This window comes from Rousettus aegyptiacus, unplaced genomic scaffold, assembly GCF_014176215.1.
Source record: "Rousettus aegyptiacus isolate mRouAeg1 unplaced genomic scaffold, mRouAeg1.p scaffold_m13_p_7, whole genome shotgun sequence".
NCBI lineage: Eukaryota > Metazoa > Chordata > Mammalia > Chiroptera > Pteropodidae > Rousettus > Rousettus aegyptiacus.
In genome coordinates this window covers 21335558-21358440 of record NW_023416310.1, presented here as the reverse complement: position 1 = coordinate 21358440, position 22883 = coordinate 21335558, and the positions used below count along the sequence as shown (strand labels likewise).

Here is a 22883-nt window from a genome sequence, read left to right as displayed (position 1 = left end):
GGAAAACCTAGAAACTGGGATCGTGAGTAATTTTAAGAACTCACTTTGCAAACTTTTTATGGTATTATTTTAAAATAAAATAATAAGTTGAGGAAAAGTACATACATCTGAACTTTAAATCCTGCAGCGACCCTTTCCCTTCCCCACCGTTTGCAGAGTAAACTTTTCAACTACTTCTGCCTTATATTCTATGCTTAGTCTGTATCAAAAACTCAGTTTCTTAAGAATGCCAGGCTGTTTCCTATTTCTTGTGCTCTTGCTCTTGATATTCTCTTTGCCTGGAATCCTCCCTTTTATCATCGCCTATGAATAGGTGAAATTTGTCTTTGAAAACTCCGTCTCACCTTTTTCTTAAGATCCTTCCATCATGGTGCTCCCTGAGACGTATTCATTCATTTTACAGACCACTGAGTATCGGTTAGGTGTCAGGCACTGTGCCTAGGCACCAAGTGTAGTGAAGCGGGGAAGGTAGGTCATTAGAAACAAATTTTAAAAACATATTCCTTTTTTCAGCACTTTTCTCACTCCTCTATGTTTATATAGTCCATGAGTTCATGGAAGGTAAAAACGCTGTATTTGTCTTTATTGCTTCAGGTCCTAGCACAATAGTAAATGCACAGCAAGAATAAAGAGTGAGTGGTTAAGTATATTGTAGTGCTTATGAGATATTTTCTGAAAATGTCTGTGTAATAATAAATATGGGAAGGGAGTAAGCTTCAAACCACTAGAAAATATGAATGTAATATGTTTATAAATTGAGATCTAAAGTCCCTGCTCTAAAAATTAATTGGTTTCTGTTTCTAAATCGTCAGGGTTTGTATTGTTAATTCACTGTAACTAACAATTACAGACCACCACAGTGTAAAAAAAATGCTTTTTCTTAAAGTGAAGATTTGTTGTTTCCTGCAATTACTATCTAGAACTTAGTCAATTGCTGTGCTATAGCTATCTGCTCATTGTAAGTAGAGATCAGATCCTGCCGTCAAGAACTTACAGTGTACCTGTACACATACATAGATTTCCTCCTACGGTACAATGAAAATAGCACTGTGTAGGGGAAAACGGTTTTCTTAAGATTTTTACCTTGTGCAATATTATCTTTTACTCTTGCTCTCCCTCTCCTTTTATTTTTATTTTTATTTTTTTTTGCTTTTTCATTGATGTGTAATACAGCTTTGTATGCATCGTTTGCCAAAGCCTAAATGTATGTAAAAAGACAAAAGAAAACAAGCAAAAATAACTTCGACAAAGAGGAATCTTTAAAATTATGTTGAAGGAAGTTGCTATTATACATCTTTTTGGTTTACAAAGTAGAGAGAAAGGATACAGATAATATATGTGACTAGTAAATTATATTCTTGGCTTAGCTATCTGTTGTAAAAGCTAGATTGCTAAATATCAGTTATGGACTATATAAGAAGGGGGTAGAAGGATATTTATGGAAATCCTTTCTTTGAACTCTCTTCAGCATTTTCTTTTGAATGCTGGATTATATTTAATAAATCTACAGAAGTGGAGGCAGTAAACAGGAAGTTATACCCTGTGGTAAAAAGAAAAAGAAAAACACACATGTAAAAGGGGGCTTTGTAAAGTAGAGTAGGATAAGTCGGAAAAAATTCAGAGGACCCAACTCAAGGAATATGCTGTGAGAGAAATACTAGTCAGGAGTCAGATTGATTAAAAAAGATTGTCTCCAAAGCGTGTAGAAATACTCTTTTGAGGTTATCAGGAAATCATGAAATTGTATACTTTCTAGTATCCATACTCAGTTATTTTTGATGATTCAACTGCGTGGTCATAACAACGTAAGATATGTCATTTTTTAATATTATGCCTTGTTATTTTCTCCTCCTAAATACCATACTAGGTATATGTGGTTGCTATGAATATTAAAAAGGAAGCAGAGTCAAAACCAAAAAGAACAATTAAAAATATTGATGATGATGATGATGATGATGGTACCGTAGATGAACTACCACCAGATAGTTTAATAACACTTGTACAACCTGAACTGCCAACACTCAGCCGCCTGTGGTTGGCCGCATTAAAAGACTATGCACTTTTGACTTTACCAGCTGAATTTGCTAGTCAGCTCCCCCCAGATGGTAAGTACTGCATTTAGAGTTTTTTGCTTTTATGGTGTTCCAAGTAGTAATTAAACAAAATGGAATTGGCAGAGTCTAGCAACAACAGTAATAATATCTTAAATTTCTGTGGACTTCAATTTGGCGTTCTCTCACTTAGAGCATGTTCTCCATATTAAATCCATGAATTCACATACAGTATGGTACTATTAGATTATGGTCATCGTGCATAACCATAATGAAGGATGTTGCAGTGCTGGTCACTGTATGTGTACAAGGACAGATGAGGAAGTCCGGAGTTTGGTAGTGAAATCAGGAGGTAGGGAAGAATGACGGAAGAGTCAAAAAGAAAGAAGAGGCAGAGTTCCTTGGCTATGATAGAGAAGGAGATAAGGCTTTTAGGAGTTGCTGGCAACAGTGAAGATGAAGCCCATGACCACAGAGTTGGGAAAGATAGAGGAATATTCAGTGGTGCCAGCAGCTGCAGAGGAAAGGCTGGAAACCCTAGCATGGAGAGGAGGAGGCAGGCACTCCCGTTCAGCAGCTGCAGGAGAGAGGTAATGAGGATAATCTCTTTGGTCAGACTGACCTTTCCTATATGCTATGGTCTGAATTTCTGTGTCCCTTCAGAATTCCAACGTTGAAACCTAATCCCCATTGTAATGGTATCATGAGGTGGGGCTTTTGGATGACCCTTAGGTCATGAGGGTGCAGCCCTCATGAATGGGATTAGTTCCCTAATAGGGAGAACCCTACATTGCTTCCTAGCCCCTTCCACCATGTGAGGACACAAGAAGGTGCTGGCTAAGAATCAGGAAGAAGGCTCTCACCTGACCATCCTCGCACCCTAGTCTCAGACTTCCAGCCTCCAGAACTATGAGAATTACATTTCTGTTGTTTATAAGCCACCCAGTCTATGGTATTTCATTATAGCAGCCAAAATGGACTAAGACAATGTGTAATGAGTATTTTTAAGTTAATTATTCATAAACGAGTGAACATTTACAATAAAAGTAATGTTTTTAATTGATTTGATTGTTTTTTAGGTGGAGCATTTTATACTCCTGAGACTATTGATACAGCTAGACTTCACTACCGGAATTCCTGGGCCCCAATTCTCCACGCAGTGGCACTTTGGTTAAACAGCACAGGATTTACATGTACAGAGTCAGCAGAAGCAGCAGCCATATCTGGTTTACAAAAACGTTCTACATCTGTCAATTTAAACCAAGCATCAGGAGTAACGCCTGGTGCTAAATCTTTAGCAGAAATTAACAAAGACAGAATGCATCTGATTTTAGGTAAATGAGCCATATCTATCTATTTCAGGATGTCTCACTTCTGAAAATTCTTACCTGTAGGGGAGTAAAAACTTCCTTCTACCCTCTTAGGTTCTACATTTGGCCTAAGAATTAAACGAACATAACACAGATTTATAGGAGAAAAACATACAGATTTACTTAATGTTTTTACATGTACTTAGGGATCTTTAGAAGGAGAATAAAGCCTGAATTAGACATTAGGCCCAAAAGCTTATATAACATTTCATAGAAAGAATAATAAATTGTGGAACTGTGACAAGACAAAGGGGTTTGGTCCAAGGGCAATAAATTGTGGGACAGTAGTTAGGAATATATGGGAGAAGCAAATGGAATATAAGGATCATTTTAGTAGGTTTGTTTTAACAGGTCTATTTTGACATGGACTGCTAGTCTCTAGTAATAAGAATGTTTGTCTCTTCCTGATATAGGGAGGGCCCCTTTCTCATGAGAAATTTATAATCAGTATGCCGAAGGGCCGTATTTTGGTGTGGGGTATTCTGAACTTCTTCATGTCTTTCATTTTAATGCTATGGAAAGTTTTACATAGCACAATTTAGAGAAGGAATAGTAAAAGGAGGATTTTAAAGCACATTTTCTAAGTTGTTAACTGAATTTTTAACCTAAAAATTTAATCATTAAAAACTACTCTAAAAATTTTAGCCACCATCTTTACTCAGAGAGCAATATTGAGTAATTTTCAAGAAAAAAATAAACTTTTTTTCAAAAGATATTTTCTTTTTACTTGGCATGTAACAAATCGTCCCATGAAAAAATAATAAAATGCAAAGTTAAAGCAAATCGGAATAAATCTTAATTTATAATTGCTTTATAGATCTTCTTTTAACATGAAGAATTTATATATTCTAATGAAGCTCTTAGCAAGCTTATATTTTCTGGGAGGGAAGAGGAACACAGTTGGTAATGTAAAATTAGAAAATTCATCAGTAGATCTCATAAGTGAAAATATGACAAACTTTCAAACCAATGACTGTAATTAACACTTATGCAAATTAAGAGTAAGTGTTATCCATGATAACGATTATGCCACTGTATCTTACCATTTAAAAAACTTTGTAGATGTGAAAATTTTTTGGCAACCATTTAATGAAAAGTAATTTTATAATTTTCATAAATTTATTCTTAATGTATTATTTGAAAATGTCTTATAAATAAAAAATTGAATATTTTCTTAATCTGATGACCTAGAACGCTCCCCTTCTTTACTTCCAATTTGATTCTTAACCTAAATGGAAAGCGACAATCTGTATTAAGTTGGCTGCTTCTTTTGGAAATCATTTTGAACTCTAAGGCATTAAATATATGTTAAAGTAATTTGTGAAAAAAATAAATAGAAATAGATTAAAAAAAATTGGTGTGAAAGCAACAAAGAGTTTTATATTGACAAATATGTGTTTTTATTTTGCAGGTGTGAGTATACAGTTCCTTTGCTCCCCGAGACCTGAGGAGCCCATTGAACATGTTACAGCGTGTCTACAGGCCTTACATACCTTGCTAGATTCTCCTTATGCCCGAGTCCATATTGCAGAAGACCAGGTGCAGTGTATTTCTATAATAATTAATTGTATGCTTTGTTTTCATCATATTTATCCTACATCTTATATATGAAATAATATTATATAGTAATATAATAATATTATGTAGTAAGTATTCAAGATTTTGGCTTTATCTAAGACTCTATGCTGAATGTTGGATGACCAGGAACAACTAGATTAGAGTTAGTCCCTATACCTTTTATGATTTGTTTATTCATCAGTACACAAGTACAACTAAAAATTTAAGGGATAGCCTCAGTCCCAGGTAATGATTCTACTAATAAAGGGTGAAGTAATTTATAAGGCTTTTAAATAAATTGTTACTTTTAAATGTTTGAGGAAGTTTTAGCTCTAATTTAATGAATATATATATGTGTATATATATTCATATATACATATATATACACATATATACATATATACATATATATACATATATATGTATATATATGTATATATATACATATATATATACACATATATATATATATATTTTTTTTTTTTGCATTGGCCAAAGTACTCATCTCAAGAGTTTAATGATCGACTTTTTCTAATTTCTGTGTGTAATGTTTAGAGGACTTTTCCATATTATTGGATAGGTTTGATGTGGAAGATTGGGAATAAGAAACTTAGAGTGAGTGATGAAAGTTTGTGATAGTTGCTGAGATGAACTGGAGAGGAACTTAGCAGAAGTGCCCAGAACCTCTGGTAAACACCTCTTGGGTACTCAGCTTAGGTTGGAAATCATAAACTTCAGTGTCACTGGACTTTAACAGTGCTTAGTCCAAGTAGAACAAAGAAATAGAATTATCATTTTTGAATATAAAAATTATTTAAGTATATAAATAACAAACTAATTTGTTGACCAAAAATGTGTTGGGATAAATATGAGTGTTTTCAAGATTGTTATAATGTTCTTATTTGTGACATAGTCCTATATATTAATTTTAGCTAATAAATTAATATATTTTTATGTATGTTTTCTTAGATTTTAATGATATAAATTCTTCCTTTGATATTAAAACTAATTAAATTTATTTGTATTAATTTATAATAGCTGATTGGTGTTGAGTTGCTGAGTGTTTTGCACCGCCTCCTACTGACTTGGAACCCACCATCCGTCCAGCTACTGGTTACCGGAGTTGTACAACAGATAGTGAGAGCTGCTCAGGATTATTTGCAAGAAAAAAGAAATACTCTGAGTAAGCACTGGAAATCACACTGACTTTGAAGTAGATCTTATTTGTACTCTAAATTTTTAAAATAATAATGCCAAGAAATTTTTTAAAGTTATCAAACATTGAGAGATTTGCAGTTCACTTTGCTTTCATTAGAAAGAACCAAATGGAATTGCTAATATTCAAACATTTTTCACTTTTAAAAGTGTCAGTTTCATATGGTTCAACTTAACATATATGTTATTCCTATTATAAAACACATTCCTAAAAAAAATACCTAAAAAAATTTTCCAAGCAAAAAAATGGATTTTCCTTTACTTTTAAGAAGTAAATAAAAAGAATTCTAATAAGGTAGACAATTGTTCTGAGAAAGACATATCAGTTAGACACTCAGTCGTAAGTTCATTTGAAAGAATTTTTCAAATATGCTTACTGTGTTGTTTTATCTGCTCTTTGTTTCTTTTTTTTACTAAATTTCCTTTTACCCAAGATGAAGATGATATGGATAAAGAGTCCTGTCCTGTGTTAGGGGAAGGAGGTGACAGTGGTGGTCTTATTCCTGGAAAATCTCTTGTGTTTGCAACTATGGAGTTGTTGATGTTCATTTTAGTAAGGCATATGCCGCAACTCAGTACTAAGATGTCGGACTCCCCAAGTCACATCGCCACGAAAACTCGACTGTCAGAAGAAAGTGCTCGTTTGGTGGCAGCCACAGTTACCATACTCTCTGACTTACCATCCCTTTGTTCACCTGCTGGTACAGTATTGAATATGCATTATATTACAATAGAAAAAGATAAACTTGCTTTTTATTTTAAGTGCTATTATGACTTATTTTTCTCTTTAATCTCCAGTGTCAAAGGAGAAGTTGGTCTTTTTAAAGGGTTTGTCTATCTTTAGGAGGCTCGAAAGATTTAACCAAAAACCCAAGATGCTCTTTTCAGATGCATTTCAGACAAACCTCAGCAAATAGGTAGAACCACACCTGGAGGGAAGATATTAAACGTTAGCAGATAGACACAAGGTGGAATTACAAACCTTTAGTTTCTGATGTGGTTGCCACACTTGAGCAACATTGACAAACTACAGAATGTAAGAGGAAAGTGACATCCAACTCTAAGGAGTAAGTAAAGAAATTCTGGCTAAAAAAAAGATAATAGCTGTCCGCAGATGCCTGAAGAACTGCTGTATGGAAAAGTAGACTTATTTTTATCTAGAAGGTAAAGGTAACATCAGGAGACATAAAGGTAAATTTCAGCTCAGTATAAATCCGCAGATGTGAAAATAATGATTTCTCTGTCATTGGAGCTTTGCGGGTAGACAGCAGTGGCTGCATGGGTGGGTGGTCTTTCATTAAGTGGTAGGTTGAATTCAATGACTTTGAAGTTCTTTCAGCTGAAAATTCCATAAGTCTTTCATTTCTTCTTTGCTAACCCTATAGTCTGTTCATTTTTCTGGCTTGGTTAGGCTGACTTTACACTGAACATTGATTACATAACGTGTCTTAGAATTGCTACAAGGTTCACTAAGTTGCTCACACATTTCTCAAAGTAAGTACATGGTAGTGTTTTCCTGTCGTTTTTCTATTTTCCTTCCTCATTTTCATTATGAAGGGTATGACATATCAAATAGGTAAAATATTGGAAATAATAAAAACAAGGCTGGTTGGAAAAAAAATTCTGTCTTTTTTGAAATAACTTGACACTTTCTTATTTTACTTTTTAAACATTGAATAATAATAGTACAATACATTTTGTATAAAAACAAGGAAAAGAAATAATATTAAACCATAATCAATTGTAAAAAAAAGTATGACAATTGAAACAACTGTAATATGGGAACTGAAGTAGTTATGAACTAATTTAATTTGTTTTTATTTCAGGATGTATGACAATCCTGCCCACGATTCTATTTTTAATTGCAAGAATATTGAAAGACACAGCAATAAAGTCTGCAGATAATCAAGTTCCTCCTCCAGTCAGTGCAGCTCTTCAAGGGATTAAAAGTATTGTGACGCTTTCGATGGCCAAAACTGAGGATACTCAAAAACAGTGGACAGCTCTCATTCGTAGCACTCTTGCATGCATCCTGGAATATTCACAACCAGGTAACTTAATCAGAGTTCAAATTTTTTAATTTCTAGAGTATCTTTCCCTAATAACTAATTAATTGAATGAGCTTGTTAGAAAACTGCTGTATAATACTGAATCAACTCATAGAGGTGTTTTAGTCACATCTTTCAGATATCAGCTTTAGTGCTCTTCTGGATGTCGACTCTAGATACCCTTATCTTAGAACTTAAATACATGTTTGGAGGTTTCACATGACCCCATTATTTCCTGAGCACTTCTTTACTTTCTGACACTAAGATGTAGCATACACATCTTTACTATCACTGTTACCGAAGTCACAATTTAAAAATAAAATGTTGATTTTTTATGACAAAATTGCTTGCACTTTCACAAAAGCTGAATTAGAGATTGTTCTCATTTCACCTAGATAATATTCCTGCTATGGAGTTCTCAAGATTTTAACACATGTAACTTAGATTATTGTACATCAGCTAAATCCTTTGAATTTTACATCTCTCTTTTTATACTTCTCAAATCTAGTATTCTACTACCTTCATTATGAATTAATGTTAGCATATCAAATATATATATATGTTCATAATCCTGATAAAGTACTGATTATCTTTGGGTATTTGCAATTGCCATATTAGCCCAGATTCATATATAAAGAATGTTGATAAATTCAGCTTATCAAAATTCTTTATTTGTGAATCTGGGCTAATTTGGCAGCTGCAAATAGTAAATGGAAATCACAAAATAGTTTGAGTCTCTTATATGTTTAATAGTATTGTTCTTTAGAATAAATGTACATATTTCTTATGTTTCTAGTTATATACTATATTTCCATTAGGTTAAAGTTGTATTTGCTCCTAAATAAATGATTACAATAGTAAGAAATTCTTTAAAATTATGAGAATACCATTTTCAGGAAATTGGGCAAGATTTTTTTTTGTTTTTTAGTTGTGTAGAATTTATAGAGTTTTTTATTTACTAAATAGGAAAGTGCTAGCACTGAGAAAGTCTACTTTGTATTTTAAAATTATTTAGAATATCTTATCAAAATCATTTAACTTTGTTGGAAAGAGAATATTTGGAAATGTTTGATTGGCCTAACCTCCAAAGAAGTTAAGTGACTTTTAAGTAATTTTATTTTTTCATGTTATCGTTTATATTTAAACAATCTTTCCATATTAGAGTTCTTATTAGGATTTATGCCTGAACATTTTCAATTAATATTCTACCATCCAAAAAAAAAAACAAGGAAAAAGGACTTAAATACAAGATTTCTAATGAAGTTTCTTCGGTAGATGAATTCTATTCATGAAGTTGTTTGTGGACTGTATTAGATTGAGGGACACACTGCTATCAGTGTTGTTGGGAGTAGAGAGCGTTATTGTTCAAGATTGAAATTCCAAAGCATTTTATAAACAGTACATTGCTTTCATTTCTTATGCATTTCAATATTTCATTATTCATCTGTTTCAGAAGATTCTATGCCCATGCCTGATGAAGTAAGCATGCTAACGGCAATTGCACTCTTCCTGTGGTCTGCTAGTAGTGAAATAATAGGAGTCCAGTCATTACAGAGTGGCTGCATGAACAGATTTAAAAATGCATTAAATTCATGTGACCCATGGGTAAGTTATACCTAAAACAAACATGGAAGTAAACATTCCACTTTATCAGGAAAATTTCAGATTGATTCATTACAATCTGTGATATATCAAATGGAAACCTAAGTATTTACTCTGTGGCTTTTAAATAGAAAAACTGGAGTAAATCATCGATTTTAAACACCAGGAGAGACTTATATGTACATTTGTTTACATAAGCAAAAATTGTCCAATGTTTAAATTATTTGGATAACCCTGGCTTACATTGGTAGAGACTTTACATGAGTCTTTAGTTTTATTTTTCACTCTTAATGAGACCAAGGGCATTGAAGGATACATTTATTTTATTAACATATTTTAATGAACTGGTTGGAAACTAGTTTCTCTAGAAAATAAGTTTTATTGTTTCTTAACGTCAAAATGTAAACTAATGGTTCTCAAATCTGCTGCACATCTGAAAAAAATTCAGTTAAGTAACATGATTCCTACATTTGACTGCTATCTTCCTGAATCAGAGATCTGTATTTCAAAAACATTCCCCAGGTATTCATTTCCAGCAAGGTTTGGCAGCCTCTCTTCTACCAAAGTGCTGAAACAGTGTTATTCAACTATTTTTTCCTTATGCTAATGGACCTTCCTTTCTTCTTTGCTATTTTTAAAAAAATTAATATGAAGTCTTTCTAATCTAAAAGGGAGCCAGTGAGATTTTACTTCCTAGGCCTGGGAAACTTAAATTGGCATAAGCAGTCATTTCCAGGGAATTGAAAGGGATTTTAGGTATCTAAGCAATGTATTTTTATAACTTTGTTTGACATTATTCAGATATTAGCCTTCCTTATTAAATGTGGTAGGTTAAAGTAAGACGATGTTAAATTAAAGAAAGAGTTAAAAACAAATTAGAATTTCTGGTTTCTGGCTTATTCTACACTATAGAAATATATGAATTATGTAAGTGTGATACGTAGATAGTTAACATACAAGGAGTATTTATTTGATTAATTTATTTTCAGTTAGTTTTATTTCGTTAGCTTATTAGAAGTTTCATTATTCTGCTTCATTTCTATAAATAGAAAGTGGCATTAATTTGTCTTGAGTTTCTGTTTTCATTCTGCAATATCACATCTTTTCAGTTTAATTAAGATGCAATGTGATTGTATAGTAAATCAGAACTATCCACAAATGTTAGTTAATAAAATGATTTTCTTGTATAGGTTCAAGCCAAATGTTACCAGCTTCTCCTATCAGTCTTCCAACATTCCAATCGTGCCCTTTCAACTCCCTATATCCATTCATTAGCTCCAATAGTAGTTGAAAAGCTAAAAGCGGTTGAAAGAAACAGACCAGCCAGTAACACAGAACTTTTAGCTGTTCAAGAAGGAATCAAAGTTCTGGAAACATTGGTTGCTCTTGGGGAAGAACAGAACAGTAAGTATTTTCTTAGAAAAGCTCTGAGTCTAAAATGAAGATCTGCATTATATGTAAATCTTGTTTGATATTTGACATAGGCCATTGCAGCAGTACAAACCAAATCTAAGGCTAAATGCTATACAAAAACCAAAAGTAGAAGGTAAACGTTTACTATAGGCAAACCAAAGGTAAAAGGTAAATATTAAGGGTATATGAAAGCATTCATTAGGAAGATATCACCAAGTGAATAAAAGAATGAATGTTTGTGATATTTAATAATTTTAAAGTGGTAATTGCTTATTTTATTTCTTAAAAGTCTTGCTACTGTGCTTAATGCCTGTATTCTGAGTGAAGCAGTTTATTAAAATAAATCAAGAAACCTTAATGATGCTTATTGTTGATATATCTCAGTAATACTTAATACTACAATAGTTGTTTAGATATGTATTATGCAAGATATAGTATTACATTATACTAAAATATGTAATTATATAAAATATAATAATAGGATTCTAAGAGTGTAAATTTTTAGCTTTTAAATTTGTTTTATCACTCAACTTTGTTTACCTTCGTTACAGATGTTAATTTTCATTTTTAACTTTACAGTATCCACTATAGTGACAGGCTGCGAATGTTTTCTTACCCAACATGACCAAGGTTACAAGCTAAAAATGTTGACATTAGACTTGACTATTAACTCTTTATTATTTTTATTCAATCGATTACTCAAAACTTTTCCTATCTTTGAACCTTCTCTAGGATTCAAGAGAACCTTGCTTCCTATTCTTATAAATAGAAAACTGTAATAGTTTCCTACCAGATATTTCCTATCAGATTTACCTAAGACAGTTTTTTCTTTTAGCTGTGTAAGACTTTTAAGCAGTTTTCTCCTGCATTACTGTTTTCACTCTCCTCAGGTGTTTTCTTCTCCTTGTTTTCTTATACAAATCTACTAAACTTACCTCAGATTCCAGTTCTTCAGGAAATGTTGCCCAATTTCTCAGCCCACTCTGATCTTTCCCTTCATGCAATTTCTCTGGCAGTTATAATCAACCGTATTTTATGGCTTTGTTATTTTACAATAATCACTAAAAACTGTAAAATCCTAAAGTATTCCTCAGCCTTGTGAGTCTTTTGATGAACTCTGTATCTCATATACTAACTAGGTTTTTAGCACTTAGCTCTCTAATTGTTCTGTGTGCTATATACTCTTTTCGACTATGTAATGAAAGCATTAGGTAGAGATGAATTGTATCTTTCCAAAAATGTTTAGCACATTTCTAGGTACTTGATGGGTACTTAAATAATTAATAATATATTTTTGCCAATTAATTATATTTTAAAACTGTTAAAAGAAAAACCTTACTTTTCAATCTCCTGATGAAAACCTTTTCTGCTTTCATTGCACAATGTACTGAAGATAATTTCATATTTATTTGATAATATACTATTAGATTTTGATTATGGAAGTCAGTTCTTATTATACAGTATTAATATCATTCCATGTGAGGGAACATGAGCTAAATCTACCCAATTGAAAGATTTACTTGGGAATTTAAAAATATCAGCTCGTTACCTTCTTTCTTCTGAAATTTTAACATAAAAAAAAAATGCAGTTAGTTAAGAACTTGTGAGTGATTCCCAAGACAAAGAGTGTGTATGTGTTTGTTCATTCATTTAACAAATAGTTATTGAGTACCTTACTATGTACCAAGTACTGTTTTAGACACTGAGGGTTCACTGTGAAATAAAACAGGCAAAGGTCCCTGCTATTGTGGAACTTACATTCTAGTGGGAAAATGCACAATAAACACCATCCCCATCTTAATTATGTCTGTATCTATTTTAGATATAGATATAAAAACTATAATATACTGTGTAGGTATATCTATGTAAAATTTTACATAGAGGTAATGTATATGATATAACTAGGTATAACAGTGAGATGCAGACATGAATAGGTGTTATGGAGAAAAAATATAGCAGGGAAAGAGGAAGTTCAGGGCCAGAGCATGTTTGGGGTCTGGAAAGGCCCCACTGATTGTTGTCACTGTCTTCGATGACATCAGTATGTATTACATCCCGCATTCTGTATCAGATGTTTCCTGCTCCCCTACAGCCTTGGCTTTAATCTTATCTATTGTCATTCTACAAAAATTAACATAAACTAAAGGTGGGAAAAATGTAGTCAATGTTGATTATAAGATAGACACAAGTATATTATCACATTTAAAAATATATATATATATATATGAGCTTTAATGAAATTTATATTCCAGAATGGAGTTGTTAATATGAGAAGACGGATTAGTAAAGGAATAAGCCTCCAAATAAATCTTTTGTTAGGGCTTTGAGTTTAAGTCAGCCAAACATGGGTTCTTGTTTTTAACCCTAAGTTTTATGTATTCCCTTATTTTTGAAAGGTTTTTTCCCTCACTTACTCTGGGTTTTGGGGGATGACTTGTAATACTCTTTAAAAAATAAATACCTTGTTTTAGTTAAATAATGGTAAATAGGTTTTTGTTTCCTGTTTCAGCATCCATATTCCTTAAGGAATGGCCTTAAAAATGTAACTCACTCTCAAGATACATGGTACCAGATGACACTTGTAAAGTGTTTATTTCTTTTTAACCTTTTAAGCAGTATTTTTTAATATAAGAATATATATGTAAAATAGACAATCTTAAGCTTGGTTTTCAGCCCTAACATAGTTTGGGCATTTAGTAAATATTTAATAGTAATTATGAGTTATTGACATCTAAAACAGATTGCATGTTTAATTATATTTTATTATAATTCAGACTACTATGACTAGCTTTAAAAATAAAATTTATTACAGTTTTAAGATTCATGATCATCTTCAGATTAATTTTGGTATTTGCAGGGGTCCAGTTACTGGCTCTTTTAGTTCCCACTTTGATCTCTTACCTGCTGGATGAAAATTCTTTTGCTTCAGCAAACACAGCTTCCAAAGATCTTCATGAGTTTGCACTCCAGAATTTAATGCATATTGGACCTCTGTATCCACATGCTTTCAAGACAGTAATGGGAGCGGCTCCTGAGTTGAAAGTACGTTTGGAAACTGCTGTTCGAGCAAGCCAAGCCAGCAAAGCTAAAGCGGCCACAAGGCAGCCAGCCCCCACTGTACATTCTGCACCAACAATTAAGCTAAAAACAAGTTTTTTTTAATTTGCTATTCCATTCATTTTTATTTATGTTGTCAATTAGAAGCTAATAGTGATAGTCTCTGTATCATTCAACGCAATAGATTTTACTTGATTTGTATATTGGTATTATATGCTTCCAGGTAGGTTAAGTGAAGTAATGCTCATGCTGCTTTCTGGTTTTAAAGGAGTGACTTTTTTTTAATCATGTGGTGATTGTGCTTTTTTTCCTCCTAATAATGTTTCTCTTTTATTAATTTTTTTTTTGAGTACCGAGCCATAGTCTTTTAAATTTAAATGCTAAAAGTGATTGTATCATGTAGTTGGGCCACCTATTGATATTGTCAGAAAAAATAAAATGGTCAATATTCAAAATCTGTCATGAAAAAATTTAAGTTTTGAAGTAAGCAAAATAACGAAAAATGTCCGTTTTGTGGTATATATGAATAAAGTCACATTTTCTTAGCATTTCTCAAAATGTTCTTATCTTTCTAATAGGTCTTTTTACTTTCATATTAGATTACTAAATTATGCTTGCATATATTTTAGTTGTTAACTAAATTAAAACTTTCATTTAAAGTCCATTAAAATGTTTCCGATGTGGAATAATATTCCACTTTTTTTTTGGGGGGGGGGTCCAAAAATGTTAGTTATGTTTTATAATTATAGAGCCTTGAGTTCTGGCTATGATGGTTAGTTTCATTCATCAAATATTTATTGAGTGCCTATTGTGTATAAGGTATCAAGCTAAGCGCTGCAGAGCATACGAAAATGAATTAGTCATAGTTACACCATTTTCCAATGCAATGGGAATTTTACCACATCAAATAGATAATTGATGAAATGAATGTTTGCCACAGTGTTTACCAAATTTTAAACACCAAGTTTTATCATACAGTGTTACATAGACTGTATTATCAAAAGCAAGAAACCTTTCTGAACATAGTATAAATACATTAAATCCAGATAGCAGTTAAAATATTACAGATTATCACTTTCAAAAGCTGCTACTTCTGTTGTGTGCCAGACATGTTCTAGAACTTTAATATCCATTATTTCTTTTTCATTCAAACAGTGCCAAAAGATGGATATAATTAGTCCAGTTTCCAAAAACACATTTAATTATATGAATTACTATGCCTCACATTTTCTTCATTCTTAATTGGAATTTTCAGGTTGTTGCCAGAAGTGATTAGAGTACAGCTATAAATGATTTTCTTGCCTTAATACTTTCCCTTAGATGGATTATTTTTAAAACTTGATTTAATCATTACAAACCCATTTATAATTCTAAAAGCTTATGAAATAATTATTTATGGATGTCACAAAATTTTAAATAAGAACTACATGTCTTAATCATAATTTAGAAAAATCATTCTAAGTTTTCGGTGCTGTCATTAAACAAATGTGAGAACCATGCATGCACAAGTGACCAGTACAACTATTTTTTCTTTTTTTTCAGGAGAGTTTGTTCACAGCCTTGCTGTTCTATCCACAACTCTATCGTTTTGCCATTAAAATCAGAGGTTTCCATTTCAGACATTGTTTTTCTCATACACACATACTTCTTTTTGCCCCTTTCCCCCTTGACTTTCAATGCTAGTCCAAAGAATCCATGAAAATTTAAGTGAGCTTGTTTTACTTTTCCAACTTTGAAATTTAATTATCGTCTTTTAAAATTTCTTCTTTGTTTTTTTGGGGAGCCACTTTATAGTACCATTATAGTACTATTAGCTGTTACCCTGTGCTTGGGAACTTGGATTCTAGTTTTTACATTTTAATAAATAATGCTGCATTTGACTTTTTGAAAAGGAAACTTTGTAGATTACTTCCTTGGGATATTTCCTTACAGGAGTTATAAAAAATATGATAGGTTTAATTTTGACATGCTGCTGAATCTTAGAAAGTGATGCTTTTTGAAATAACAAATATGAAAATGAAATGGTCATTGTTTTCCAAATTCCAAGAAAACACTTGGGAGTGCTCTTAAATCTCCACAAATACTTTGGTATACCTGAACATGTTTTTAAATGTCATTCTGGTTGACTGTAAATCATTATGAAGCCAGTTGAAAAATTATTTAATAGTTGGGCTGTTTTTGATAAATATATTTTTGTTCAAAATAAAGATGACAGTCATGCTGTACACATGGTGGGACCTCAGTATGTGTGTAGGGGGCAGCTGAGAGAATTGGAGAGTCACCTTTGGATGACGCATGTCAAGGGCAGTGACAAACTGGTGTGTATCCAAGAAATGACATTGAGGAACTGGGGGTAAAAAGGACAATATGATTATTAATTTTTAAATAGAAGGGCCAATTAACAGACACACCAACAGGTCAGTGTGTTCATATAAGTGATTTGCAATAGAAATTAAAAGAAGAATTTTCTAAGAGCTATTAGAAAATAATTGCCTCGTGATAATGCATTACTTAACACTGGACATATACAAGGAGAACTTGAATACCTGTTTGTTGAAGACTTTGTGATAAGATTCTCTAATGCTATCTCTTATCCATTCATTGGACAATTATGGGACACCTACTGCATGTCAGGCATTGGGAATATAATAGTTAACAGTCAAGCAGAGAATGTGCCATATGTTTACATTCTTCCTAGAGAGAGCTATGAAACAACCACAAGTTGTGCTAAGCTGGGCAAGGAGTGGTAAGATGTGTGGTATGACAGAGAATAGCAGGCAGGGATTCCTTCATGGAGTTGTCCGAAGCCCTAGCCTCTCTTCTGCTCTTTAGACTTGCATATGTGACTACCTACCATTAATTGTCTCAGAAATTCCTCAAGCTCAATTAATTTAAAAATGAACTCTTATCTAACTCCTAATCTAACACCTCATTATCTAATACCTGCTTCTCAACTTATGACCTCTCAATTAACAGCACTTCTCTTTCATCCTGTTGAGGAGCCATATGTAAACCTTAGTATCATCCTTGACATTTCCCACTTTCTCCCTCCCTATTAGTTAGTTCATTACCATGTCTCCTAAGCTTCTTGTCATATCCCTCCATGTTTTGTTATTGACATTAGTATCATCCAAATCCAAATCACCACATTTGATTGAGGCGTAGCAAAGTGCTGGGTGTGGTTGGTAGGGTCAGTGTGCCTGGGTTGGAATCTGGCTCTGTGTAACCCTTGGGCAAGATACTTGTTCTCTTTGTGCCTCTGTAAAAGAATAGTAATAATACCTATCTTAGAGAGTAGCTATGGATTAAATGAGTTAATAATTGCAAAGGACCTTCAAATAGTGCCTGACCCTTAGAAAACAATTTAGAAATGTCAACAAATATGATATTTCCTGAACAGAAACAGAAATGATCTTAATAAATGAAAATCTGAAACCTTGCTGAAAACTTCAGTTGGTTGCCTATCATAAAGAACAGTTTCTTAAAGTGACCCTCAAGCCCCTGCATCATCTGGCTCCTGCCTACTTTGCCTCATTTTATTTCATCTGGTCCTATGGCCATATATGGTAACCCTACCTGTCAAACGAAGGTAATGTCTGTACTTACCCCACAGGGATGTTGTAAGGATCAAGTTAATGTATATAAAATGCATTATTTTCATTGAGTAAATGCTCTAGGTACTGGCTATAAAAATTTTATTCTTATTCTTTATGTGTCAGCTATATTGGACTTCTTTTAAGATATCAAATGTACTATGTACTTTTTTTCCTAAGGTGTTTGAATTTTTCTTAAAAACTCCATTCTGTACTCTTGCTCCATGTTTAATCATTATAGTCTCATAAAAATGCTGCAGCATTAATTTGGGTTTTTGCCATAAACTAAAAACTGTATTATTTGAATGATCTTTTTCTCCTATAATGAAAATGTACATATTGGCTCCTTAAGCTTGAATACAATCAGCTCATTGGTTGTAATGTTACACATTATGAGTTCATGTGAAAGTTTCTCTGAGCTGGGTCAAACCACTCCTTCTGTTACTTCATCTCCTGCAGCTGGGGGGAAATCTGGGAAAAGAGATAACATAGATAATGGTAGAAATTTAAGTGCAAGTGCTAAAATTAACATGGATTGAACAGCAGTAGCATATTGAGGGCCTGCACAGGAGAGGGAGAGAAATGTAGTACATGCAACATAAGTTAAAACTTGTTTGAAGAATGTTAAGAATACATGAGTCTCAAAAATTAAAGCAAAAATGTACTGGACCTCCTTAACCTGATTCATTTTTCTTGTTTTTCTGGCATGGTGCCCAGATCCTTCCCCCAAACCCCCATGTTCATAAAAGGAAAAAAAAAAAAAAAAAGGATTCTTTTGAGAACTGTCTTAATTTATGTTAAAGGACTATCAGAAGGGAGTTGTTTGGTGAGGGGCAGGGGGGGGCGGGGGGGGGCGGGGGGAGTGTGTGCTATTCTGAGGAATTCAAACCTAAATGAAGATTGGGCGTTTTCTGCTGAGAAAAGTTCCCACCTGGAAACGAGTATGTCTCTGTTGCATAGTTGGCAGGAATAACCAGCTTATAAAAATGTCCTTCTCTCCCCCCCACGCCCCAGTTATTTTTATGTAATGAAGATTACATTAATTGTTTGACATTCAGTTCCTGCTTTAAAAATGGGGGCACCATAATTATTTTAAGAAAAAAGGAGAAAAAGAATGTCTGTTGAGTAGAGCTTTCATTCACTGGGTATTTTAAAAGAGAAGAGGGTAAGGGATGGAGTAGATGGGGAGAAAGGAAAAGAATGTGTTCAAAACCAGTTTATCTTTGCTTAGAGAAATAGAATCTTAAGCTGATCACCATCAATATTCCAAGAAAAGCCTTGCTACAGCTTCAGAGCTGTATTATTTTAGCATCCCCCTGTGTTAGATATTTAGATTTGTTAAAGCAATCCTGATTTTAGATTTTAACAATTTTTCTAAATATTAGCCACTACGAAATTAAAATGAATTTTAATTTCAGAATTAAATTTTGTTTAATTCGTTAATTCAAATGAAATTTAATTTTAAAATTAAAATTATACAACTCTAATTTTAACTATACTCTTCCAAAAAAAATGTCATAGTAATAATAATAAACGATAGAGGTTATATTTCCATCCTGTCATAAGACTGTGATGTAGATTTAATTTCTGGACTCCAAAGAAAAAATTCAAGTAATGAAACTCCTTCACTTTCCAACTTGTGATTGGCCGTTTTCCCAAACCCAGTCATTACCAGACTTCAAATCTAGGGAATAAGTTTGGAGGCTGAGGAACCATAGAAGCAAGGAGCAGTCCCATGAAGCAGGGTAGACGGGAAGGAGAGGGAAATTAGAGAGTGGACTGATAGCGCCAGAGGTCGATAAACTGTAGGCTTTTGCATATTCCTCTATGAAAGTTCCATTCATCCTAGCAGAGGCTGCTCTCTAGTCAAGTGGTCCACTTTTTTTTCTTGGCAGAATTCTGAAAGCCATTTGGTCCAATTTGAAGCCTTTTCTTTGAGCAGTTAGAGAATGAGAGACCCAAAGAGTCTTTGTTTTTGAAGCTTTTTTTAAAAAATAGCTATCGTTTTAATGAAAAAAAAAAAAAAAGCCCAGATGAATTATTTGCCATTTCGTAGCACATAAACCAAAAAATAGCAAATACTCCAATTACCAAAGTAGATATTAGCATGTCACAATTTTTCACTTTAAACTGGGTACAACTGATATATAAATCAACATTTTGACAGCTGTTCTTTGTGCTTGGAAAGGAAGCCCTATTTTTTTGTGTCATAGGCTTTATTAATTATGAAATGAAATGATCAGGAAATCAACACCTTGAGGTCTAAGACTTATTGGTTGGGCATAGACATTAATTTTCATATGATTATTTTAACTGTTGAATTAAAATTCTGAATAGGGAATGAGAAAGGAAAAAACAATTATTGAGCCTCTAGTATTTATGAATTTTATATGTGTTATTTCAGTCTTGTGAACTCTTACAATAATAGCTATCATTATTTGTATATACTGTATGTCAGGCACTATGCTTGGGGATTTACATTTCTCTCATTTAATCTTCTCAGTGACTTTATAAAATAAATATTACTCATTAAAAAATGAGAGCATTATGGCAGAAAAAGGTTAAACCATTTGTCTAAGATTTCCAGATTTGGGAAATTATAAATGTCATATTTTTTTCTGGTTATTAATCTTTTCAGAATTTTTTTTTCAAATTTAAAAACATTTTTGCTGCAGTGTTTGAGAATGTACATCAAGAGGGGGCTTCTGGGATGCCTGCAACTTTCTCTTTCATAATATGGATAGTGGTTACTGAGGTGTTCACTTACCACTTGTGAGCATTTCTGTATATGAGATAAAGTGTTTACTTTAAAAAAGTAATTCATACTGAATACAAAAAATATGAAAGACAGATAAGCACAAAGGGGAAAAAAATCACTGGTCTTTTGTGGTTCCATACAAATTTTAGGATTGTTCGTTCCATTTCTGTGAAAAATGGCATTTTTTAAAATTTTCCATTCCAATTCGATTATTTATTTTTCTCTTTTCCAAGACTAAAAATGCCAGTGTGTACTTCAAATATCTTCCTATTGGTCTCATCCTTTTCTTTATCTGCACCAGACATTTTCTTGATATAAAAAATTCTTACATTATAAGTCACAGGCATTATCTTTTTTTTTTAATTTATTTTTTTAGGGTGACATTGGGTAACAAAATCCAATAAGTTTCAGCTGTACACTTTAACAGTAAGGCACATATATGTTTACAATTTGTGTTCGTCTCCCGTAGTTAGATTTCTTTCTGTCACTATGTATTTGATCCTCTTTACCCTATCCACCTCCCCCCTTCCCCCTGCCCTCTGGTAACTACTAGTCTATTGTCCGTGACCATGAGTCTCTGTTTGTTTGTCCTGTTCATTTGTTGCTTTTAGGTTTATATCCCACATATAAGTGATATCATATGATTTTCAACTTTTTCTGTCTGGCTTATTTCACTTAGCATGATTATCTCGAGGTCCATCCATGTTGTCACAAATGGCAGTATTTCATCTCTTCTTATGGCTGAGTAATTTCCATTGTATGTATGTACCACAGCTTCTTTATTCAATCATCTATTGTAAGACACTTCGGTTGCTTCTATTCATTGGTATTTTAATAGGGATTACTTTGAATCTGTAGATTGCTTTGGATTTGTGGACATTTTAACAATATTCTTCAAATCTATGAGCGTGGAATACTTTTTCATTTATTTGTGTCTTCTTAAATTTCTTTCCTTAATTACTCCTGGTTTTTGATGTACAGGTCTCTCACCTTGGTTAAATTTGTTTATCCCTAGATATTTTATTCCTTTGATGCTATTGAAAATGAGATTGTTTCTTAATTTCTCTTTCTAATAGTTCATTATCAGTGTGTAGAGACTCAACAGATTTTGTGTGTTCATTTTGTATCCTGAAACATTACTGAATTTATTTATTCTAACAGTTTTTTGGAGTGTTAGATTTTTCTGTATATTTCGTGTTATCTGAAAATAGGAACAATTTTACTACTTCCTTTCCAATTTGGATGCCTTTTATTTCTTTTTCTTGCCTAATTGCTCTGGCTAGGACTTCCAATATTATATTGAATAACAGTGGTGACAGTGGGCATTCTTGTCTTGTTCCTGATCTTAGAGAAAAAGCTCTCAGCTTTCTCTGTGGAGTATGATGTTAGTTGTGGGCTTGTCATATATTGCTTTATTATGTTGAGGTATGTTCCCATTATATCTGTTTTGTTATCATAAACGGATGTCGAATTTGCTTTTCCTATATCTATTGAGATGATCTTATGATTTTTATCTTTCATTTTGTTAATGTGATGTTTCACATTGACTGATTTATCAATATTGAAACATCTTAGCATCCTTGGAATAAATCCCACTTGTTCCTTTTAATGTATTGTTGAATTTGCTTTGCTAATATTTTGTTGAGGATTTTTGCATCTATGTTCATCAGGGATATTTGCCTTTATATTCTTTTCTTGTGTTGGTATCAGGGTAATGCTGGCCTTGTAAAATGAGTTTGAAAGAGTTCCTTCCACTTCTAATTTTTGGATGAGTTTGAGAATTACTGGTATTAACTCTTCTTCGAATGTTTGGTAGACTTCCAGTGAAGCTGTCTGGTCCTAGACTTTTGCTTGATGGGAGGCATTTGATTACTGATTCAATCTCCTTACCAGTACTCAGTCTGTTCAGATTCTCTATTTCTTCATGATTCAGTCTCAGTAAATTGCTTCTAGAAACTTATCCATTTCTTTTAGGTGGTCCAATTTGACCTATAATTATTTATAGTAGTCTCTTATGATCCTTTATAGTTCTGTGGTAACAGTTGTAAGATCTTTCATTTCTGACTTTGAAGTCTTGTTTTCTTGGTGAGTCTAGCTAAAAGACTTATGGGTTCTTAAAACAGCTACCATTAAATTTAATTATGTTCAATAGTGTGTTAGGAATTTAAAGGAATTGTCAGACATGTCTTTAGAGAAAAAAACAACTTTTAACATCAAAA

General features: G+C 32.9%; 1 protein-coding gene across 4 annotated transcripts in view; it reads left to right on the top strand.

The window, feature by feature from the left end:
- Window positions 1–14983, top strand: part of HEATR5B (HEAT repeat containing 5B) — a 73581-nt gene extending 58598 nt beyond the window's left edge. For 2 of the 4 annotated variants that reach the window (XM_016162505.2, XM_016162506.2), the window contains exons 28-36: window positions 1868–2105; window positions 3131–3385; window positions 4833–4960; window positions 6017–6161; window positions 6628–6894; window positions 8020–8244; window positions 9695–9846; window positions 11034–11247; window positions 14114–14863. In XM_016162505.2, coding sequence (XP_016017991.1) covers window positions 1868–2105; window positions 3131–3385; window positions 4833–4960; window positions 6017–6161; window positions 6628–6894; window positions 8020–8244; window positions 9695–9846; window positions 11034–11247; window positions 14114–14418 — 1929 coding nt within the window. In that variant the 3' untranslated portion in view covers window positions 14419–14863. Of the gene's footprint in view, window positions 1–1867; window positions 2106–3130; window positions 3386–4832; window positions 4961–6016; window positions 6162–6627; window positions 6895–8019; window positions 8245–9694; window positions 9847–11033; window positions 11248–14113 lie in introns of all 4 variants that reach the window. The other 2 variants (XM_016162504.2, XM_016162507.2) reach the window with 2 other exon arrangements.
- The last annotated feature ends 7900 nt before the right edge of the window (window positions 14984–22883 follow it).